At 42.5% G+C, this 17844-nt stretch overlaps 2 protein-coding genes across 5 annotated transcripts in view; both read left to right on the top strand.

Annotated features, from left to right (window-relative positions):
- The window catches only part of alg2 (ALG2 alpha-1,3/1,6-mannosyltransferase), a 59408-nt gene extending 56299 nt beyond the window's left edge, over nt 1-3109 (top strand). For all 4 annotated transcript variants that reach the window (XM_077598263.1, XM_077598262.1, XM_077598264.1 and 1 more), the window contains 2 exons: nt 445-612; nt 1463-3109. In XM_077598263.1, the coding sequence (XP_077454389.1) occupies nt 445-612; nt 1463-2203 (909 nt within the window). In that variant the 3' untranslated portion in view covers nt 2204-3109. The remainder of the gene's footprint in view (nt 1-444; nt 613-1462) is intronic.
- frrs1l (ferric-chelate reductase 1-like) lies at nt 466-17665 on the top strand. The gene is made up of 6 exons (XM_077598267.1): nt 466-612; nt 14808-15017; nt 15717-15801; nt 15903-16041; nt 16578-16824; nt 16887-17665. Exons 2-6 carry the CDS (start codon nt 14825-14827, stop codon nt 17057-17059), a joined length of 837 nt encoding a protein of 278 aa, XP_077454393.1. The 5' UTR covers nt 466-612; nt 14808-14824; the 3' UTR covers nt 17060-17665.
- Nucleotides 17666-17844: the final 179 nt, after the last annotated feature.

Below are 17844 nucleotides of genomic sequence, written 5' to 3'. Positions count from 1 at the left end.
TTTCTGTCTGTTTTTGGTATGGATTTGTGCTGCAGTATTTTATAGTACTTTTGCTGTCTAATTCGTGGGTGTCTAAACCGGTTCTTAAGGGTCACAGTGGGTCCAGGTTTTCCTTACAACTGAAGAAGAGGATTCATTTTCATGTTCTTATAAGTAGACTAATTAGTTTCTGGAGAAACGTCATTGGTTAAACTAGGCGTGCTGGATCTGTTGAAACAAAAACCTGCACCTGAATAGTTTGGACACACAAGGACTAAATGTTCATTTTAGGAGATATGATGACTAGTAAATCACCCGCAAAGTCACCTTCACAGCCTTATTTATTTGAGCACACCATTCTAATTTGTTTGTGAAGGATGCCTGAAAAGTGTTTCATGAGCTGCACTTGGAAAACAAATGTTTTGGGGTTTATTTTTAGCTGTTTTGTATTTTTTCCCTCCCTAGGTGTCGGTGTGTATTCCAGTGTTGAGACTGGCCCGCCACAGGAAGAAAGTTTTGTTCTACTGTCACTTTCCCGACCAGCTGCTGACTCAAAGAAAATCATCCCTCAAAAAGCTTTACCGTGCTCCCATTGACTTTCTGGAGGAGCGCACCACTGGCATGGCTGATATGGTACGTAAAGAAAGGTTAAAAAAAGATTTTACATTCAGTATTACTGAAGTATTACATTCATGCTGAGGTCTTTTTGGGTGGGGTTCCAAAAAACATTCATTAATTCATTTTCTGAACCACTTATCCTCATAAGGATCGTAGGGGGTGGGGTGCTGGAGCCTAACTCAGCTAACTACACCCTGAATTGGTGGCCAGCCAATCGGAGGGCACAAGGAGACGAACAACCATTCATGCTCATACCTAAAGGCAATTTAGAGTGTTCAACCAAAATATGCATGTTTTTGGAATGGGGGAGGGAATTGGAATACGCAGATAAAACCCATGCAAGCCCGGGGTGAACATGCAAACTCCACACAGTGAGGACCCACCTGGGATGGACCTCTTAACGCCAAAACTGCGAGGCCACACTAATCACTTAGTTGCCAGGTTGCGGTTCCAAAAATCAGTTTTGGAAAAAAGATTACATGATCCTTATGTATAGAAGGTGAAGTGGTTCAAAATAAGAGGGCCTAAAACAAGGCTTAACTATAAAATAAAGTAAAATTACAAAGTAAGCGTAAAATTGTTCTCGAACAAAGGAGTCAGAAGAAAATCTAATCCAAATGTCAATTTAGCTTTAGATTGTTTCTCAGAAATGAATTCATCTGTAAACTAATGTCGTTTATATCTAAATTCAATGGCTAATTAAAGGAACTCTGAATGACGAGTGTAGTAACAACTAATCCATTATTTGAACAATTATGAATCATCAATTTAATCAACAGCTATTCAGAATTGGTGGATAAGAAAATTCAAGTGTGGATCATGACATCCCTCGATGGAATACAAATATTCCTTTACTTGCATATAGATTCTGGTAAACAGCCAGTTCACCGCAGGAGTCTTCAGGGAGACCTTTCAGAGTCTCCAAGGGGTCCAAACGGACGTCCTCTATCCCTCCCTCAACACGCACACCTTTGACGAGCCGCCCACTGAATCGCAAGGCCTGTGCGGGCTGCTCCCCGAGGAAACTTCCCACCTGTTCCTCTCGCTCAACCGATATGAGCGAAAGAAGAACCTGGGCCTGGCTCTGCGGGCCCTGGCGGCTCTGAGGAGCTGCCTCCCTCCGGGCCGGAGGGCGGGCGTTCACCTGGTGGTGGCGGGTGGCTACGACGACCGGGTGAGCGAGAACGTGGAGCACTACGGCGAGCTGAAAGAGATGGCGTCGCAACTCCACTTGGAGGACTGCGTGACCTTCTTGTGCTCCCCCTCGGACTCCGTCAAGGTGGCGCTGCTGCGGGGCAGCCACGCCGTGCTGTACACGCCGAGCAGGGAGCATTTTGGGATCGTTCCCGTCGAGGCCATGTACTGCCGCTGCCCCGTTATCGCCGTCAACTCCGGGGGGCCTCTGGAGAGCGTGGCCCACGGCGAGACGGGCTTCCTGTGCGAGCCCACGGCCCAGGCTTTTTCGGAGGCCATGAAGCGGCTTGTCGTGGAGCCGCAGCTGCGCAGGGACATGGGACAAGCTGGCAGGAAGAGGGTGCAAGATAAATTCTCACTGGGGGCGTTCACACAGCAGCTCCACGGATACGTTGTCACCTTGAGCCAGTGACACCCAGAGTGACCTTTTTAGGAGGGTGCTGGTTGGGGAGCGGGAACCTGACTTTGTGTGTGCGTGGTGAAGTATCAGGTGGTAGCAGTGTTACTGTATGAAGATTTAAGAAGACAAATCATCAGCGTTACCGTGGAAACCTTGCCGAGGAAGACTGCTAGTTTGTGTATGTGTGGCGAGGCAACCAAAAAATATCGATTGATAGAATGAAATGGTCGGTCCCTTTTTGGGGGAACTCGGAAGCCATCTTTATTAGTGGAGGAACGCAGTCATCACCAGGCCTTAAATCAATAAACTGGATGCTTTCTTCTACTTCTTGTCTACCCAGAGCTTTTATTCCATAGACACTGGCCTGCTCCGTGACTCTTGCTACTGCGTGGAGGTTATTAGCAGATGATAGAGAGTGTTTGGCTTCATTAGAGGTCTGGCTCATGGACAGCATGCCGCTGTCTGGGTCATTATCAAAAAGGAGAATAGCAGAAGGTCAGCGTGTCTGCGCAATAGCCTCCTCCGCCCTTCTACTATTAGAGACGTTCTTATTGACATTCCACAAGTCTTAACAAACCCGACCACACAAAAAGTTTCTCCAGTTGCTTTGTTGACAACTTTTGTCCATCTTTATTGGGGTTTGGGGACCTGGCAAACTATGTCCTTTACTGTGAGCACATATTTGAAAGAGTGTCACGCAGTTAAGGGTTTCATGGTGCTTATTAGTCGTATGGGAAGGTCGTCTCTCTGCTGCTGCTTATTGTACAATCTAAGATATTGTGCAATAACAATGTGCAATATCTTAGATTGTGCAATATTTTAGAATTATTTTCCCCGGATGTGATTTTTTAAATTAGCACCACTAATTTTGTTATACGCAGCTGTTGTATAATGACAATAAATGCTTTTGACTTTAAATGACTTGTAATAATTTCAAGTTTCAGTTGTGTCAGAGTGATATTCATTATTGTTTGGAAGAAGAATCTGAAAAATACAAAATGTTAAGAGGACACCTTTAATATGTGTATCCTAGCAGAAAATCCTATTTAATGAATTATGAATTTAAACAAAACACTGAAATAATGTTTTTTTTCATGTATACTCGTGGAGAAAAGTTCATATAAAAGCCAGTATATTACCTGCATGGGAGTAGACATTTCATCACTGCAAGTACTATTTTAGCCAATCAAATCCTGGTATCCCGATACCTGGCATTTTTTTGTGATGTCATTAATACCCTTTCTCATGTGCACCTGTGCTATCAGTGTGTACGTATGTGGGTGTAATTGGTGTCATAAAATGGCTGTACATACTAGACAGAGACGTCACAAAATGTTAGTTTTGAGGGGGAGGCAATAATCTTTACCCCACACCTTCATTTTGAGCAGGTCAACCATAAACAGCATTCACGCAGCATTAATTATCAATCTGCAGGGCAGAATAAATTTGAAAATATATACAGTGGGTGCAAGGTACTGTAAATTTGCCAGGTAATTTTGAGCACAGAAAAAAACAGTTTAAACCACGTGCTTCCATTTTCAGAGGTTTGTAATTCACATATTTAAATTCTTTGAGCAGCCATCTTTCACATATTCTGTAAGTTATTTATACTAGACATTTAAACTGACTTTTTGCTACCATATTGTAATCACCCTCTCTTGAAAGGAGGGCCGAGCACGAAATAACCCGCCAAATTACCAAAAAAAAAGGCATTTTTGAATGCAAAATTTAAGGAAATAGACCTACATGATATTTTTACCCCTTGCATTGTTCTGGTAAGAGACATTTCCTTTTAGTTTTATTGTTGAATGTTTTGTGGTTCAAAAAGATGAACACTTCAAGGAAAGCAATTTTATACAATGCAGACAAAGTTTTACTGAAAAAGTGTGCAAAGAATGAATGAATTTCGAAGAAGAAAGTCAAAAGTGGGGGAGACGATAGCGAAGCTGTCCGCCTGCTTTCTCGTTGCCCCGTGGTGAGGTTCTTATTGAGATCACGGCGTGTCTGAGTGACAGCGATAACCAGCACCCAGGTGCCACCGGCGTTCACCGTTTAATTAATTAATGAGACCGCGGGCTTGCTTTTCTAATTCCAGGCAACCGGCACGGGAGCGTGCGTACGGGGTAGATAGGCCGGCTATGTTGTGGGGCGTTTTCGGGCCAAGATGTATATGCGGCTCGTGGCTCTATATCTGTTGTGTTGACACTGCTCGCCTTGTTAGCCTTCCCCTATTAAATATATGTAGAATATTTTTACTCTGACTTTTAATCACGCCTGAACATTCAGAGTTAATCATAGGCTAAATGAAGATGATGATGAGAACTACAGGGTTACTACATCAATTCTTGCTCCCAGTTTAATAACCAGGTCATGGACTCGAGGCCCAGAATAGACTAAATACCCTGCAAGTTAGTGGAAAGGTGCTTAGAGCAGCGCGGGTGTCATTGTTAAGAATGAGGTCATTTCGGAGAAGGAAAATTAACAATCTCTTATTGTCATCTTTGTTTTTTTTTACCTGACAATGTAAATTGCATAAACCCAGTTAGAGCTTAATAATGAAAGGAAATAAGGTGTTGTGAACAGTACAGTACCAGCAGCTGGTTCGCTCTAAAAAACTATTTTGCAAACAATTGTCATAAAAACCCTTCTTTATAACTTTCAAAGACGAAGATGACAATGTGTATATTTTTTCTTTTTAACATTGATAGCTCTTTTTTAACAATAATGATTTCAAAATGATTTTTAAAAAAAATCCCCACTTATTTTTAAATATTGTATTACAAATGTATTTGTGTAGGTGTAATTTAAAACCATGATAAATATCAATGCAATATGATAACACTCACTTTTTTTGCCTACAAAAGTTAGAACCACCCTAACTGGGCGACAACCTGAATGATGGAAAGTGCTAAAATAAAAGATGATCCTATTTGTATTCACAGTTCATCTTTTAAGAGTTGTTTTTAAATACAGAATGTTTGTAAATGATATATTTCACACTTTACTGCCTCTGTAAACCATCGAAATCTACTAAATTCCTGCCCATTAATGTTAACGCTGTGAATCTCTTCCACTGCCAAAGATAAACAGGCTCAGATGTTGATATCATGGAACACGGGAGTGATTTACTGCTACTAAATAAATGTCTCCGCTCTGTGAAAGATCACAATAAAGCATTTATGATCTTTGATAGTAGAATATTTTACTTACTGGAGCCTCTACAAAAATAGTTTTATGGCCCAGCAAGGAGAATCATTACAACTCGTTCTGGCATGTTTGTCGCAGTTTAAAACATCGTATAGCAAAGATTTACCTCCCAGTAGATTATTTCATAAAGAATATATTTCTTTTACAAGGCAATGCATTCAGTATAATGAAGAAAGCAACAGAACAAAGTATGCTTCCAGTTTGTATTTTCATTACAAACACTATGTACATGTTCTTTCTTTTTAATATGGTTATATATAAACTTGCCATATCTCATTCTTTGCGCCGGCATCCTAATTTACAACATGGCAAACATGAATATATTTATCCACAATGATGCATTTGATATATATAATTTTTATACACTTTGACAAGGCCTGGATTTCCTATTTTGTGTTCTACTGGGGTGAGGTCAGGACTTTAGTTCAATCAGGTTAATCTACATCAATGTCTTTGATTTGCTGTGTACACTGGGGTTCATTCATTTATTTCCAATATGTTCCCACAATGGTTGGCGCATGGAACAATCCAAAATATTGAAAGAACAATAAATGCTTAAGCATGTGGATAAACTTAACCAGTTTGCAGAATCTTAACCTCATCCTTAGAGAACATCTTTGGTTTGAATCGGCGCACAAAATGATAGTAAAGCCTTTTTTGTCCAAAATCAGCATTTAAACTCACAAATTCCTTTCAGCAATATATAGTATGTCCCAGCCAGTGAAGTCTGAATCTATTTTCAAGGCTCATGTACGCTGAAATGTGATTTTTCATGATCCAATGGGCCCCAAATTGAAACTGTGAAAGTTTGTTTGCCCACGTCCAATCATTTTGTTTACACTTTGCATTTCTTAAACTCATGTAACTACGTCAATGGTTGTAGCACACTGTGTAGTAAGTCAAAGTTAGAAAATGAAATCCATACTCCTCTGACAAGTCTGATCATTATCATTGGCAGTCGGCTTTCATGCGATGCTTCAAGTGTATCTAAACATGCGTGAGACTCAAGTTGTGAACATATATACCCAGGAACCAACATATGTAACCTGTGCTGGGTGCAATTCCTGAAGCGGCAGATTAATGCAGGCGAAGGGGGTGGGGCGGTGGAGAGGCAACGGAGGGTTAGGCGACAAGAGAACAGACCTTCCTTTGAACTTGGCTATCTTCCAACGCTCATTTCATCCATTAATCTGCAGCAAATCAGTCAGTCACGCTGCCTTTAAACAAACACATTAACATTTGAGAGACGCACACGCAACCTGTTTAGCACGGCATTATTCTTTTTCTCATCTCATTTTCTGAACCGCTTTATCCTCATTAGGGTCGTGGGGGGTGCTGGAGCCTATCCCAGCTGACTCCGGGCCAGAGGCGGAGGACACCCTGAATCGGTGGCCAGCCAATCGCAGGGCACGAGGAGACGGACAACCATGCACACTCACACCCATACTTAAGGGCAATTTAGAGTGTCTAATCAGCCTAGCATGCATGTTTTTGGAATCTGGGAGGAAACCGGAGTACCCGGACGAAACCCACGCAGGCCCGGGGAGAAAATGCAAACTCCACACAGGTGGCCGTGACTTGGATTTGAACCCAGGACCCCAGAGCTGTGAGGCCGACGCGCTAACCACTCGCTCCACCGGGCCACCCTATTATTCCTTTTTGTCCTCTCTAAACATATGCATGTTTCGTGTATGGGTGGTTGTGGATCAATTTCTGGGTCCACACAGATTCTCACCGTGTACACCAGGACCCCAGGAGGTGTTCGCGGACCACAGGTGCGACACCACACATCTGGCACACACAACAAACTGGATGTCAATCAATGTGTATGCGCGCCAATGAATGAAAAACAGAGAAATACAATACCTGTTTGAATGTTGATCCAAGTTTGCTTTTTTGTCTGCATGTGCGTGTGTAACCAATGCCCGCTTACATCCCGTTAGATTGAGCTGTCAGTCGGCAGGCGGCAGATGAAGATTAATGGGGCAAGCAAACAATAAGAGGCTGGAAATGATCATGAATATGCAAATGGATGTTATCCATACACACCCGCTGTTGCCTGTGTACAGTGTTTACGAGACGGGAGGTGATGCAGGTTCCACTTCTTCTCTTGGGATTCACACCCCAAAAAAGCAGCGTGATGGACAGGAAGGAGAGATAGGCGGGGGTGGGGTAGCGGGTTCCCTTGTGTTATGTTTGGCTTGAGGGGCTACATGAGTGACTGACATGATTGGTGTTGCATTAAAATGTGTGTTGCCAGGCATCTGATTAAGACTACAGCGTGTAATGAGAAGCTGATTATGAGAGGAGAAAAAAGCAATAGATGGACAGATCTTTTCAGTATCCGGATGATGGGACTCTTTGTTGTTCCGTTCCATTTAGGTGGTCCCCAGGGGTCTGTTCTGTGTGTGCAGCCATTTAAAAATTCTGAAAACCTAATTTCTTTCTTTCGCTCCCTCCTCGCGCTCCCCCCTCCATCTAGGTCATTTGTTGTCCACTCCATCACCTGAATGCACACTTGTGCCTCCACTTTGGGGTCCGCCTGCACTCCAGGGGTCCCGCCGGGAACCATTTGGGGACTTCTCTGACCTTGCCCGTCCTTTAAACGCAAACATGCACCTGCATTCCCACACATTGTGATGGAGAGCGTCATTTGCTCGTGGCGATGGATGGCTCGTATAACATTGTCGAAGGAAGTGGTTATGATTGGCGCTAATGAGCTCACAAGGGATGCCTGGAGAGAGCGTTCCGGCCAGTGTGGGCTCGGGCTCCAATGCGAGTCTCTGGAGGCTCCCCGCCGAGCTGAAGCCCCTTCGTCTCGGGAGTTTCTTTGGGAATAGTTCCCAACAGTCCCGGCGGTCATTATAGAGTCATTGTGCTGAGCTGGTTAGCGGTGCTCTCCTTGGACAGGGGTAGTTAAACACTTGAATGTGAATGACGTCGGTTATGAGGCCAAGGTCACCGGTTTCCGAGCGTTGAACCCTCTACTAGGGCACCGATGTAGAAAAACACTGGGGGTTGCTATCAGCGACAGTGGCGATTGTGTGTGTGTGTCTTATTACCATGCACTATGTGTCAGTGTTGTCCAGCAGTCTGAGCCTTGACGCTGTGCTCCAGGGGAGTGTTATAGATTACTGTCTGGAGTGGGCAGGGGCCAGTGGAGCTGTCGGGGCCCAGACCTGAGCACTGTAGGCTGGCCACGGCGATCTGCTCATCAGCCTGTCTCTGGAGGCCACAGAGCTTAACCTGGAGCAAGGCTCTGATTAACCAGACTAATGACGCTGCGGCCCCCAGCTCCCACTTCTCAACACTATAATCACTGCTTAAGGCCCCCAGCTATTCACTACGTCCATATGGAGAGAGAGTGAGAGAGGTGTCACAGCTTAATGCTTAAGTCTATTGACAATACCAATTTTGAGGCAGCTGTCTATGTTAAATTACACTGAAATACAGCGAGCAAAAACCTGGCAACATTACAATTGAATAAATAACTGCTTACTGGGGACTAGACCAGGTCTTATGCATGCAGGAAATTTTCTGTCAAATCTGTAAAAACTACAGAACACCGTTTTTATTTTGGGTTTATGTGGCAAGGTACTCGGCCTTTTGGTCGCCCGGTAGGTTATTGATAATTACCATTTAAAATTGTTGCTCAAATTCCCTAAATACAAACTGTGAATTATTATTTAGTCATACTTAATGCCCTATTAACTATTAGGCTAAAGAAAAACTCCAAATTTCCCGTACTTTTATTGTGTTTTGTTGGAGAACTTGTTAAGACCCTGACTGACGTCCCTTCCTAAGGGGACAACTCATGTACATACAAACTCTTATACACTCACACGTCCGCTCAGTGAAACTGCTCGGGGCCATTGTTGGCTTTTATTGATGCGTAGACCGTGTTGTTTTACCTTGTTTTGTCGCCGGACTTTTGGTCGCCGAACTTTTAGTCGCTGGACGTTTGGTCGCCGGTTGTTTGGGTCCGGACGACCAAACGTCTGTGACCAAACGTACGCGATCAAACGTCCGGCGACCAAACGTCCGGCGACCAAACGTCCGGCGACCAAACGTCCGGCGACCAAACGTGCGGTCACGGTGTGGCAACTAGCACGCCCTTTGAAATTTTCGGTGACCGAGTGGTTAGCGCTTCACAGTTCTGGCATTGAGGGTTTGATCCTAGGTGGGAGTTTGCATGCTATATCTGGGCTTGTGTGGGTTTTCTCAGGGTACTCTGGTTTCTTCCTACATCCCCAAAATATGTAGCGTAGGCTGGTTGAACACTTTAAAATTCCCTTTTTTTCTTCCTCTTAGTCACTATCTTTCTAAAGTGTGTCATGACATTATCATAAAAAAATGCTCACAGCATCCTTTGTTACTTTTGTGGCACCAGGAAGAAGAAGTCAGAGACAGGGTGTTTTGGTCAACACTAGAAAAAAATATTTTCTGACCAATATAGAACTTCAAAGGAAGTCCCCCAATAGTGCCTTTGTTGTGTCTAGCCGGGACATATAAACATGATTATGTCCAGAAGAACACCACGCTGTTTTCAATAATTGTCCTGACTGTTTTCCTCTTCTCCTTCCCGTTATTACTGTCTTTCTTTGGAACCATGAAGCCCAAAAACAGCAAAAAAGTCATATGTCAAACTGCATGCGTCTGACAAGACTAACTTGGATATTCAGAAGCATTTGTCTGATTTCTTTGACCGAAAACCTAACTGTTCGACTATTGAGCAGCTCGAATACCACTATACAAGTAATCTATTCTCAATCTTAATGAATAACTTGACTGTTTTGGTTTAAACAACTCTTTGTAGACATTTTTGATCTAGTCCATGTTCAAGGAAATATTGTTTGTGCAGAAAATCCTACTAAATTTTGTTGAGACAAGTTGAAACACAAGCTTTTCCACGTCAATTTTAATCAAATATATACGTGCATGTGAATGAGATTGTGGGCGTATGCCAGCACATTAATGGTTGTTTACTGTGTGATGATCAAGCTCTCATCTGTGCCGTCCTTATCTCCAAAGCAAACATTTGACCGATGACGGAAGCTGTCAATGTTGTGCACATATGCATCCCGGTGGAGAAACTTTCCCAAATCCAATGATGTATGCAAAGTAGACAAACACGCCGGAACCTTTGTGCTATCACAAAGCGTTGCAGTCATAAAGCACACGCGGCTACGCTTATGTTCGCTGCCAAGCTTTGAATTGGCTTGAAGGTGCGGCATGCCAATAGTGTTCATTGTCCTGCGTGATGAAAGTTGGCCGTGACACATCCTAAATGAAGCCACGGGGGGATGGACAGCCAGCGGCTGGATCACAGGCCCGCCTCGTGACTACCGGAGGTGCTTAGCGGCAGGAGATAGCTGCAACCAAGTCAATAAGTGATCTCGCACCTGTCTGATGCTCAATGAGGACGCAGGCACTCCAATGTTTGGATTACTCTCTTGGTTGCATTCCAAAAAAATCAAAAGGTTCTCTTCTTCAGGACAGATTTAGATTGGATGATGTATTTATGAAACGAAAATTTTTTACTGGGGTACTTTTGGTCGAGAACACAGCCTTGTTTCACTTCCCAGGGCATTTTCAACAATTCTTCATTGGCAACATGTCATCTGTCACTTGGGCAAAGGAGTCCTCAGTAAAATGTTTTGAGCAAAACAACAGAAGAGGCTACTTACCGTATGTTAGACTTCTTTCTACATCAGGGGTGTCAGACTCGGGTTGGTTCGCGGGCCGCGTTAACGTCAACTCGATTTCATGAGGGCCGGACCATGTCAGATATAAAATTTAGATTTTTTTTAAATAAATTGATTAAAAGAACTGGATTAAAAGCCATGAATATTCAGTTTTTTTATAGATCTAAAACAATAGTTATTTTAGCTTTTTTTAAAATATATTTTTAGATTTTACAAAATGATTTTTGACCTAAAAAGTCAGAAAAAATGATTAAAAATTTACAATTATTGATTTAAAAGGGGGAAAATCTTGAAATTTAATATACATCTATACTCTTCATTTTAATTTGATCCTAAAACAGAAAGTCGGGACTCATGATTTACTTTCCCGGGCCACACAAAATGATGCGGGGGGCCAGATTTGGCCCCCAGGCCGCCACTTTGAGACATACTTTGACACATGTGTTCTACATGATCAGTCCACCCAGCTCACCACCTGGGTGGAAAGAAAGAATTATAAGCTTATAGTGGCAATGTCCTTGCTTCATTTGTTTTCATTTTCTGAACCGCTTTATCCTCATTAGGGTCACGGGGGTTGCTGGAGGCTATCCCTGCTGACTCCGGGCCAGAGGCGGGGGACACCCTGAATCGGTGGCCAGGCCATCGCAGGGCACAAGGAAACAATTTTGAATTGGATTGAATTGAATTGAATGCTTTTATTGTCTTTATACAAGTATAATGAGATTTAAAGCTTTCACCACATAGGGCACAAATCACTGCATTCACGCTCACACTCATACCTAGGGGCGCTTTAGAGTGTCAAATCAGCCTACCATGTATGTCTTTGGAATGTGGGAGGAAAACGGAGTTCCTGGAGAAAACCCACGCAGGCCCGGGGACAACATAGAAACTCCACACCGGTGGACCGATCTGGATTTGAACCCAGGACTCCCACTGTGAGGCCGATGCGTTAACCACTCAGCTGTCCTTATTGGTGCAATTTCCTGCGTAACATGTATTTACCATTTGAATGAAGCGGTAGGGTGACCCAGTGGAGTGAGTGGTTAGCGGGTCATCCTCACAGCTCTGGAGTCCTGGGTTCAAATCCAGGTCACGTCCACCTGTGTAAAGTTTACATGTTCTCCCTGGGCCTGCGTGGGTTTCCTGCGGGTTCTCCAGTTTCCTCCCAGATTCCAAAAACATGCATGCTAGGCTGATTGGACACTCTAAAATTGCCCCTAGGTATGGGTGTGTGTGTGGGCATGGTTGTCTGTCTCCTTGTGTCCTGTGATTGGCTGGCCACCGATTCAGGGTGTCCCCCGCCTCTGGGCCGGAGTCAGCTGGGATATGCTCCAGCACCGCCCGCGACCCTAATGAGGATAAAGCAGCTCAGAAAATGGGATGAAATGAAGCGGTAGATTTTTGGGGGAAAAAAACATCTAAAATGTGAAATGAAATTAAAACAGTGCTTTGCTGTTTGTCAGTTTCATGATACAAAGAAAAGTTTGTGGCTCTGTCAAGTCCAATCTATCAAATTTAAGAAAGTACAATGTGAGGCAATAGTGAGACATTGTTAAGATTAAGAAAAACTGCTGTCATTTCTACAAAACCATACATTTCAATGTAGTCATATACTTGCGTTAACATACATTGATCAAAATAAAATTGAGACTTGTTCTAGGTCGTAATGTTGTGATTATTTTCCCTTACTGACTACTGACCTGGTCCTTCAGAAGATACTGGTCTTACGAAAATGTCTAGGCATCCACTCAAAGCAGCCAGTGTGTTTGGATGCATCTGCCAGCTATTGTTGTGTGTCATTGAGTCGTCAGTCAGGCCCTGGAGACACGGGGCTGACATTTAGCGGTCCCACAAGCCGTCGCCGCCGCCAACACCACTCTTCTCTCTCTCCTTGCTTCCATCAAGTCTCTCATTCACTTTCCCTGTCACTCTTTCAGTATCCAATTGGCGTGATGTGCAAGAAAAGGTGTGTGAGCAGTTGTGTTAATGAGTGGCCCTTTAAGGCTATTAAGATAAGATTGGTGCACCCAGAGTTCCTCATTATAGCCATTGCCCTTACACTGAATGTTAATCGGGTTGATGATGTTTATGAGGAGTACATGTCAAAAGCATAAGTAGATGTAAAAATAGAAGGATAAACAAGTTCCATTTTAGTGGATCGAGGGAAAAGAGCAAATATTGATCAGCTCTGTTTGTGTCTAATCAGATGATGATGATGATGATCCGAGAGAAAACATCCATCATGCAGTGCATGACGGTGGCATGTAAAGTTCTGGTTGGAAAGATTTGGTTTGCTGTAAGCGGCCCACTAGCGCTCCTTGCTGGATTGAAGCTGAATATCTCACTCGTTTAAAAAGAAAATGCTATAAAAATACAAATTATCCCACCCATTCACTTTTTTAATTGCCCTTTATCAATGAACTAATAGACAAATTATACCTGATGTTCTATTTCTCATCTCATTTTCTGAACCGCTTTTTCCTCACTAGGCTCGTGGGATGTTCTATTGCGACATCTCAATGCAGATCCCTTTTAAACAATATTTACATTTAGGCAGCGAAATAACAAATATTTTCCAAATAATCATTATTAACCGTCACTTTTTCGAATAGTTAGTTTATTGCGCCAATTTGCCAAGATGTTATAATTTATAAATCTGAAAAGGGTGTTAGACCGGTGGGTTAATCCTGCCATCGTGTGGTTAAAATTTCAAAAAGCTTATAGCTTTAGACATTTTACGTACCGCTTATCCTCACAATGGTCGCAGGGGGTGCTGGAAACTATCCGACTTAACTATTGGCACTAAGCGGGGAACACTTTGAATTTGTGGCCAGTAACAAAAAAACAAAAAGTGATTTTTTTAATAACTATTTGAATTTTGAATAGTCAACATATTGGACAAAAAATATATATAACAAATAACCAGACAAATTCCATATATTGGCAAAAAATAATTTCACGTTTAACTAACTATACAATATTAAATGGCAATTATACAAGACACATTTACAGAAAATACAATTACCATTATTTTTAGTATGGGCATTCATATTTTTTTGGTAATATCAGTACTATTTTTATAAAATATTAAAATTTTAGTTAATGCGGTGTTATGTTTTTGGGGAGACCATACCATACATATTATGTTGATAAAATTACTGAAATACAGTTATTAGGATTATGTATTAGGTACTTAAAAAATAGAATCGCAAATCTACATTTCATGATGAAGGAAAAAGTAGGAAATATAGAAAGATAATGCAATATACAACAAATATCAATTATTTGTGATATTTTCGATGGATTGATCAATTATTTCACGTCGACTATAGTACTGTGACGTATATCCTCCTTATTGGAGGCAAGGCTTGATGGAGTGAGGATGGAAAGGAGATGCTGTGGACCAAACCATTTTCTCTTCACAGAAAATAATTTCCAAATATAACCCAGACGAACGTTTGGGATCGTAGGTCTAGGGAAATCTGCGACCCTTGTGTCTAAATCAAGCTGCTGGATGACCAATCGAGCTAATTTTCGTCTGGACTAGCTGTAAATTCACAATTCAATCCCCCTCTCATCCCCCATAATGACTGATCCTGCTAATAAACATGCACTGACGACGGCGAAGATGGACACCTGCGACGGGATTCCAACAACAAAAAAGAGCTGATTCGTGACCGATGTTGTAATCTATTGCGTTTCAGTGAAGTATAAAGCAGCCATGATTTTTGTGCTGTGGCCGCTGCTGATTCAAGCCAGCGAATGGCGGGGGGTCGCGCCGAGCCCGACCGACGAGGGAGCACTGCGGTCCGGTCACGGGGACCACGGAAACCCGGGCCACCAAGAGCACCACAAGGATTCCTACAACACTTTCGCTTCAGAGTTCTTAGAGTCGAAATATTTATCTGATGACGGTGAGTATTCTTAACGTGTCGATGTCATGTATGCGTAGTAGAAAACGCTATTTCAGCACCAAGGCCAGCTCCCCCGTCATCTCTGAGAAGAGTGGGAACCCGCCCGAGCCCAATCCCCCTTTCTGCCTAGATGTATGTATATATTGCAAAAAGAAAAACCATTTCACTACAGTAGGCAGCTATTCAAAAGTTGACACTTAAGATCTTTAACACTTTATTGGGCAATTGACCATCTTGTTCATTTAATAAAAGCAGTTCTTTCGTATTCATTCATTCCTTTCCCATACTGCTGATCCTCACAAGGGTCATGCGGGGTGCTGGAGTCTATCCCAGCCAACTGCGGACACCAGGTGGGGGACATCCTAAATTCTTGAGGAGCCAATCGCAGGGCACAAGAAGACAAAATGACAACCATTCACACTCATGTCTAGGGGCAATTTAGAGTGCTTAACCAGCCTTCCAAGCTTGTTTTTGGCATGTGGGGAGGAAACTGGAGTACCCGAAGAAAACCCACGAGAGTCCGGGGCAAACATAGAAAGTCCACACTGGAGGGTCAGAACTTGGGATTGGACCATCGATCTCAGAACTACAAGGCCGACGCGCTAAACACTCATCCACACGGCCGCTTTTCACAATTCATAAATTATATTATACATTACAGCAATGATACTATGATATATTAAGTGCTGATGTTTGCAGGTTATCCTTTTCCAACTGCCCCACCAGTGGATCCCTTTGCCAGAATTAAAGTCATTGACTGTGGTGTAACCAAAGGATGCATCAGGTAACAGCAGCAGTGTCATTTTCCATCAGAATGCTCAAATATTCGTTCATTGCAACACCGATGAAATATGGACTGAAGCCTGGCATGTCGGTTTTTATTAGGTATGGAAAGCCCGGGTGTGATGCTGAGACATGTGACTACTTCCTGAGTTACCGGCGTATTGGGACAGATGTGGAGTATGAGATGAGTGCGGACACTGACGGATGGGTGGCTGTTGGTTTCTCCTCCGACAAGAAAATGGTAAAATGACTTTATACTGCTGTTAGATAATCCTACAACTGTCCTACTAATTGAAGCCATTGGCAGTATTGAAGCCAAAGTGGCAGAAATTATCAATGTTTATTTACTAATATTGCAATCATTGAGAGGAGTTTTTATTCTGTTCATTTAGCTGCCCTTCTTTCAACGTTAGAGCCTATGATTTAAATGTTGGATACATGTATATTTAACACAGTTATGTCACCCAGGATTTATATTTTAGGAAGACTGACATTTGACATGAGCATCTATAAAGGCGTTAGCTTTTTCCGAAGGAGGAAAAACGGGGGAAAGTAGGCTAGTCAACTTATGTAGTAGTCTGCAAACCAAAGTAATTAGCATGTGAGCTAAGATAAGGTACCAATGTGGAATAATTTGCTAGCAAAAGTGAGCTAAGATGTGCTATAACGACACAGACTGTGCACTCAATACATTTGTATTTATATGTTAAAAGGAAAAGTCTTTTTTCATTAAAGGTGATGTCAATTTTTCAGATTTAAAACTATCACTCTCTTCAGGGAGGCGACGATGTGATGGGCTGCGTCCACGACGACAACGGTCGGGTGCGAATCCATCATTTCTACAACGTGGGCCAGTGGGCTAAGGAGATCAAGAGGAACCCCGCGAGAGACGAAGAGGGCATATTTGAGAATAACCGTGTGACCTGTCGTTTTAAGCGTCCGCTTTATGTGCCACGAGAAGAGACTCTTGTGGACCTCCATCTCTCATGGTACTACCTATTTGCCTGGGGCCCGGCTATACAAGGTGAGTTTGGATTTGTTATTTTCTGTAGGCATCATCCCATTATTTCACAACATCTCCTTCAGGCTCCATCACAAGACACGACATCGACAGTCCTCCAGTGAGCGACCGCATGGTCAGTATTTACAAATATGAGGACATCTTCATGCCTTCCACTGCCTACCAGACCTTCAACTCACCCCTTTGCCTACTGCTCATAGTAGCCCTCACCTTCTACTTGTTAATGGGAACACCTTGAATAGAGAGTCAGACAGAAGAGATGTAGCAGCAATAAATAAATTGCCATTACTAGTGTGTGCTTTGCACTAACAATGTCTTATTATTTTTTTCAGACTATTCTGACAGTATACTTTAGAGGAGTCATGCTGATGCATATCTGAAGTGAATAATACAAAAGATTCACACGGGACGGCTCATTTGAGCAACTAAGAGAACTGCACATGCTCGTACAAAAAAAAAAAAATAGTGTACTCTGGTCTGCCGCAAATGTGGATGTCACCCAGAAATAATATTACTAAATTGTATTAGGAGTGGATTTTTGCACCCCAACAATAGCACTTGGTAAACAATGATAGAATACAAAGGTTATACAATTTAACACCTTTGTACTTAATATTTTATTCATCTTATATGGATTTGTGGAACAGTGTAGTAATATCGCAATGAGACAGTCCGATGGATGAAATACTAATTGCAAAAACTTAAGAGTATCTTGTACATTTTCTATTTGCCTGGATATAGTAATATAAAAATAGAAATTAATAATATCACATGCACTTGAATAATTCACTGTGTACAGTATGATATTTCTCCAATGCAATTAAAAATTAAACAATGTTTTGCATTGTTGTCATTTTTATAAAGATAGAATTATGTTTAGCAATAGTGTCACACGTGCTGGTTCTCTTCATTTTGTTTTAAAAGTCAAGTGCTAGCGAGGAGCGCTTCTTTCCCCCAATGTTTACAAACAACATTTCCCATCATGCCCTTCGCCATCCTCACGTCACGCATCCTCCTTTCTGA

Source organism: Stigmatopora argus, chromosome 4 (assembly GCF_051989625.1).
Source record: "Stigmatopora argus isolate UIUO_Sarg chromosome 4, RoL_Sarg_1.0, whole genome shotgun sequence".
NCBI lineage: Eukaryota > Metazoa > Chordata > Actinopteri > Syngnathiformes > Syngnathidae > Stigmatopora > Stigmatopora argus.
Note: the sequence above shows the minus strand (reverse complement) of the source record. Positions and strands in the feature narration are given on the sequence as shown.

Bases quoted from the DNA above. Each gene is read 5' to 3' on its own strand.
- frrs1l (XM_077598267.1), top strand. From the start codon at position 14,825: ATGATTTTTGTGCTGTGGCCGCTGCTGATTCAAGCCAGCGAATGGCGG. The intron at 15,802-15,902 runs GTAACAGCAGCA...GGTTTTTATTAG, and splicing joins GTAACCAAAGGATGCATCAG to GTATGGAAAGCCCGGGTGTG. The intron at 16,825-16,886 runs GTGAGTTTGGAT...CATCTCCTTCAG, and splicing joins CTGGGGCCCGGCTATACAAG to GCTCCATCACAAGACACGAC.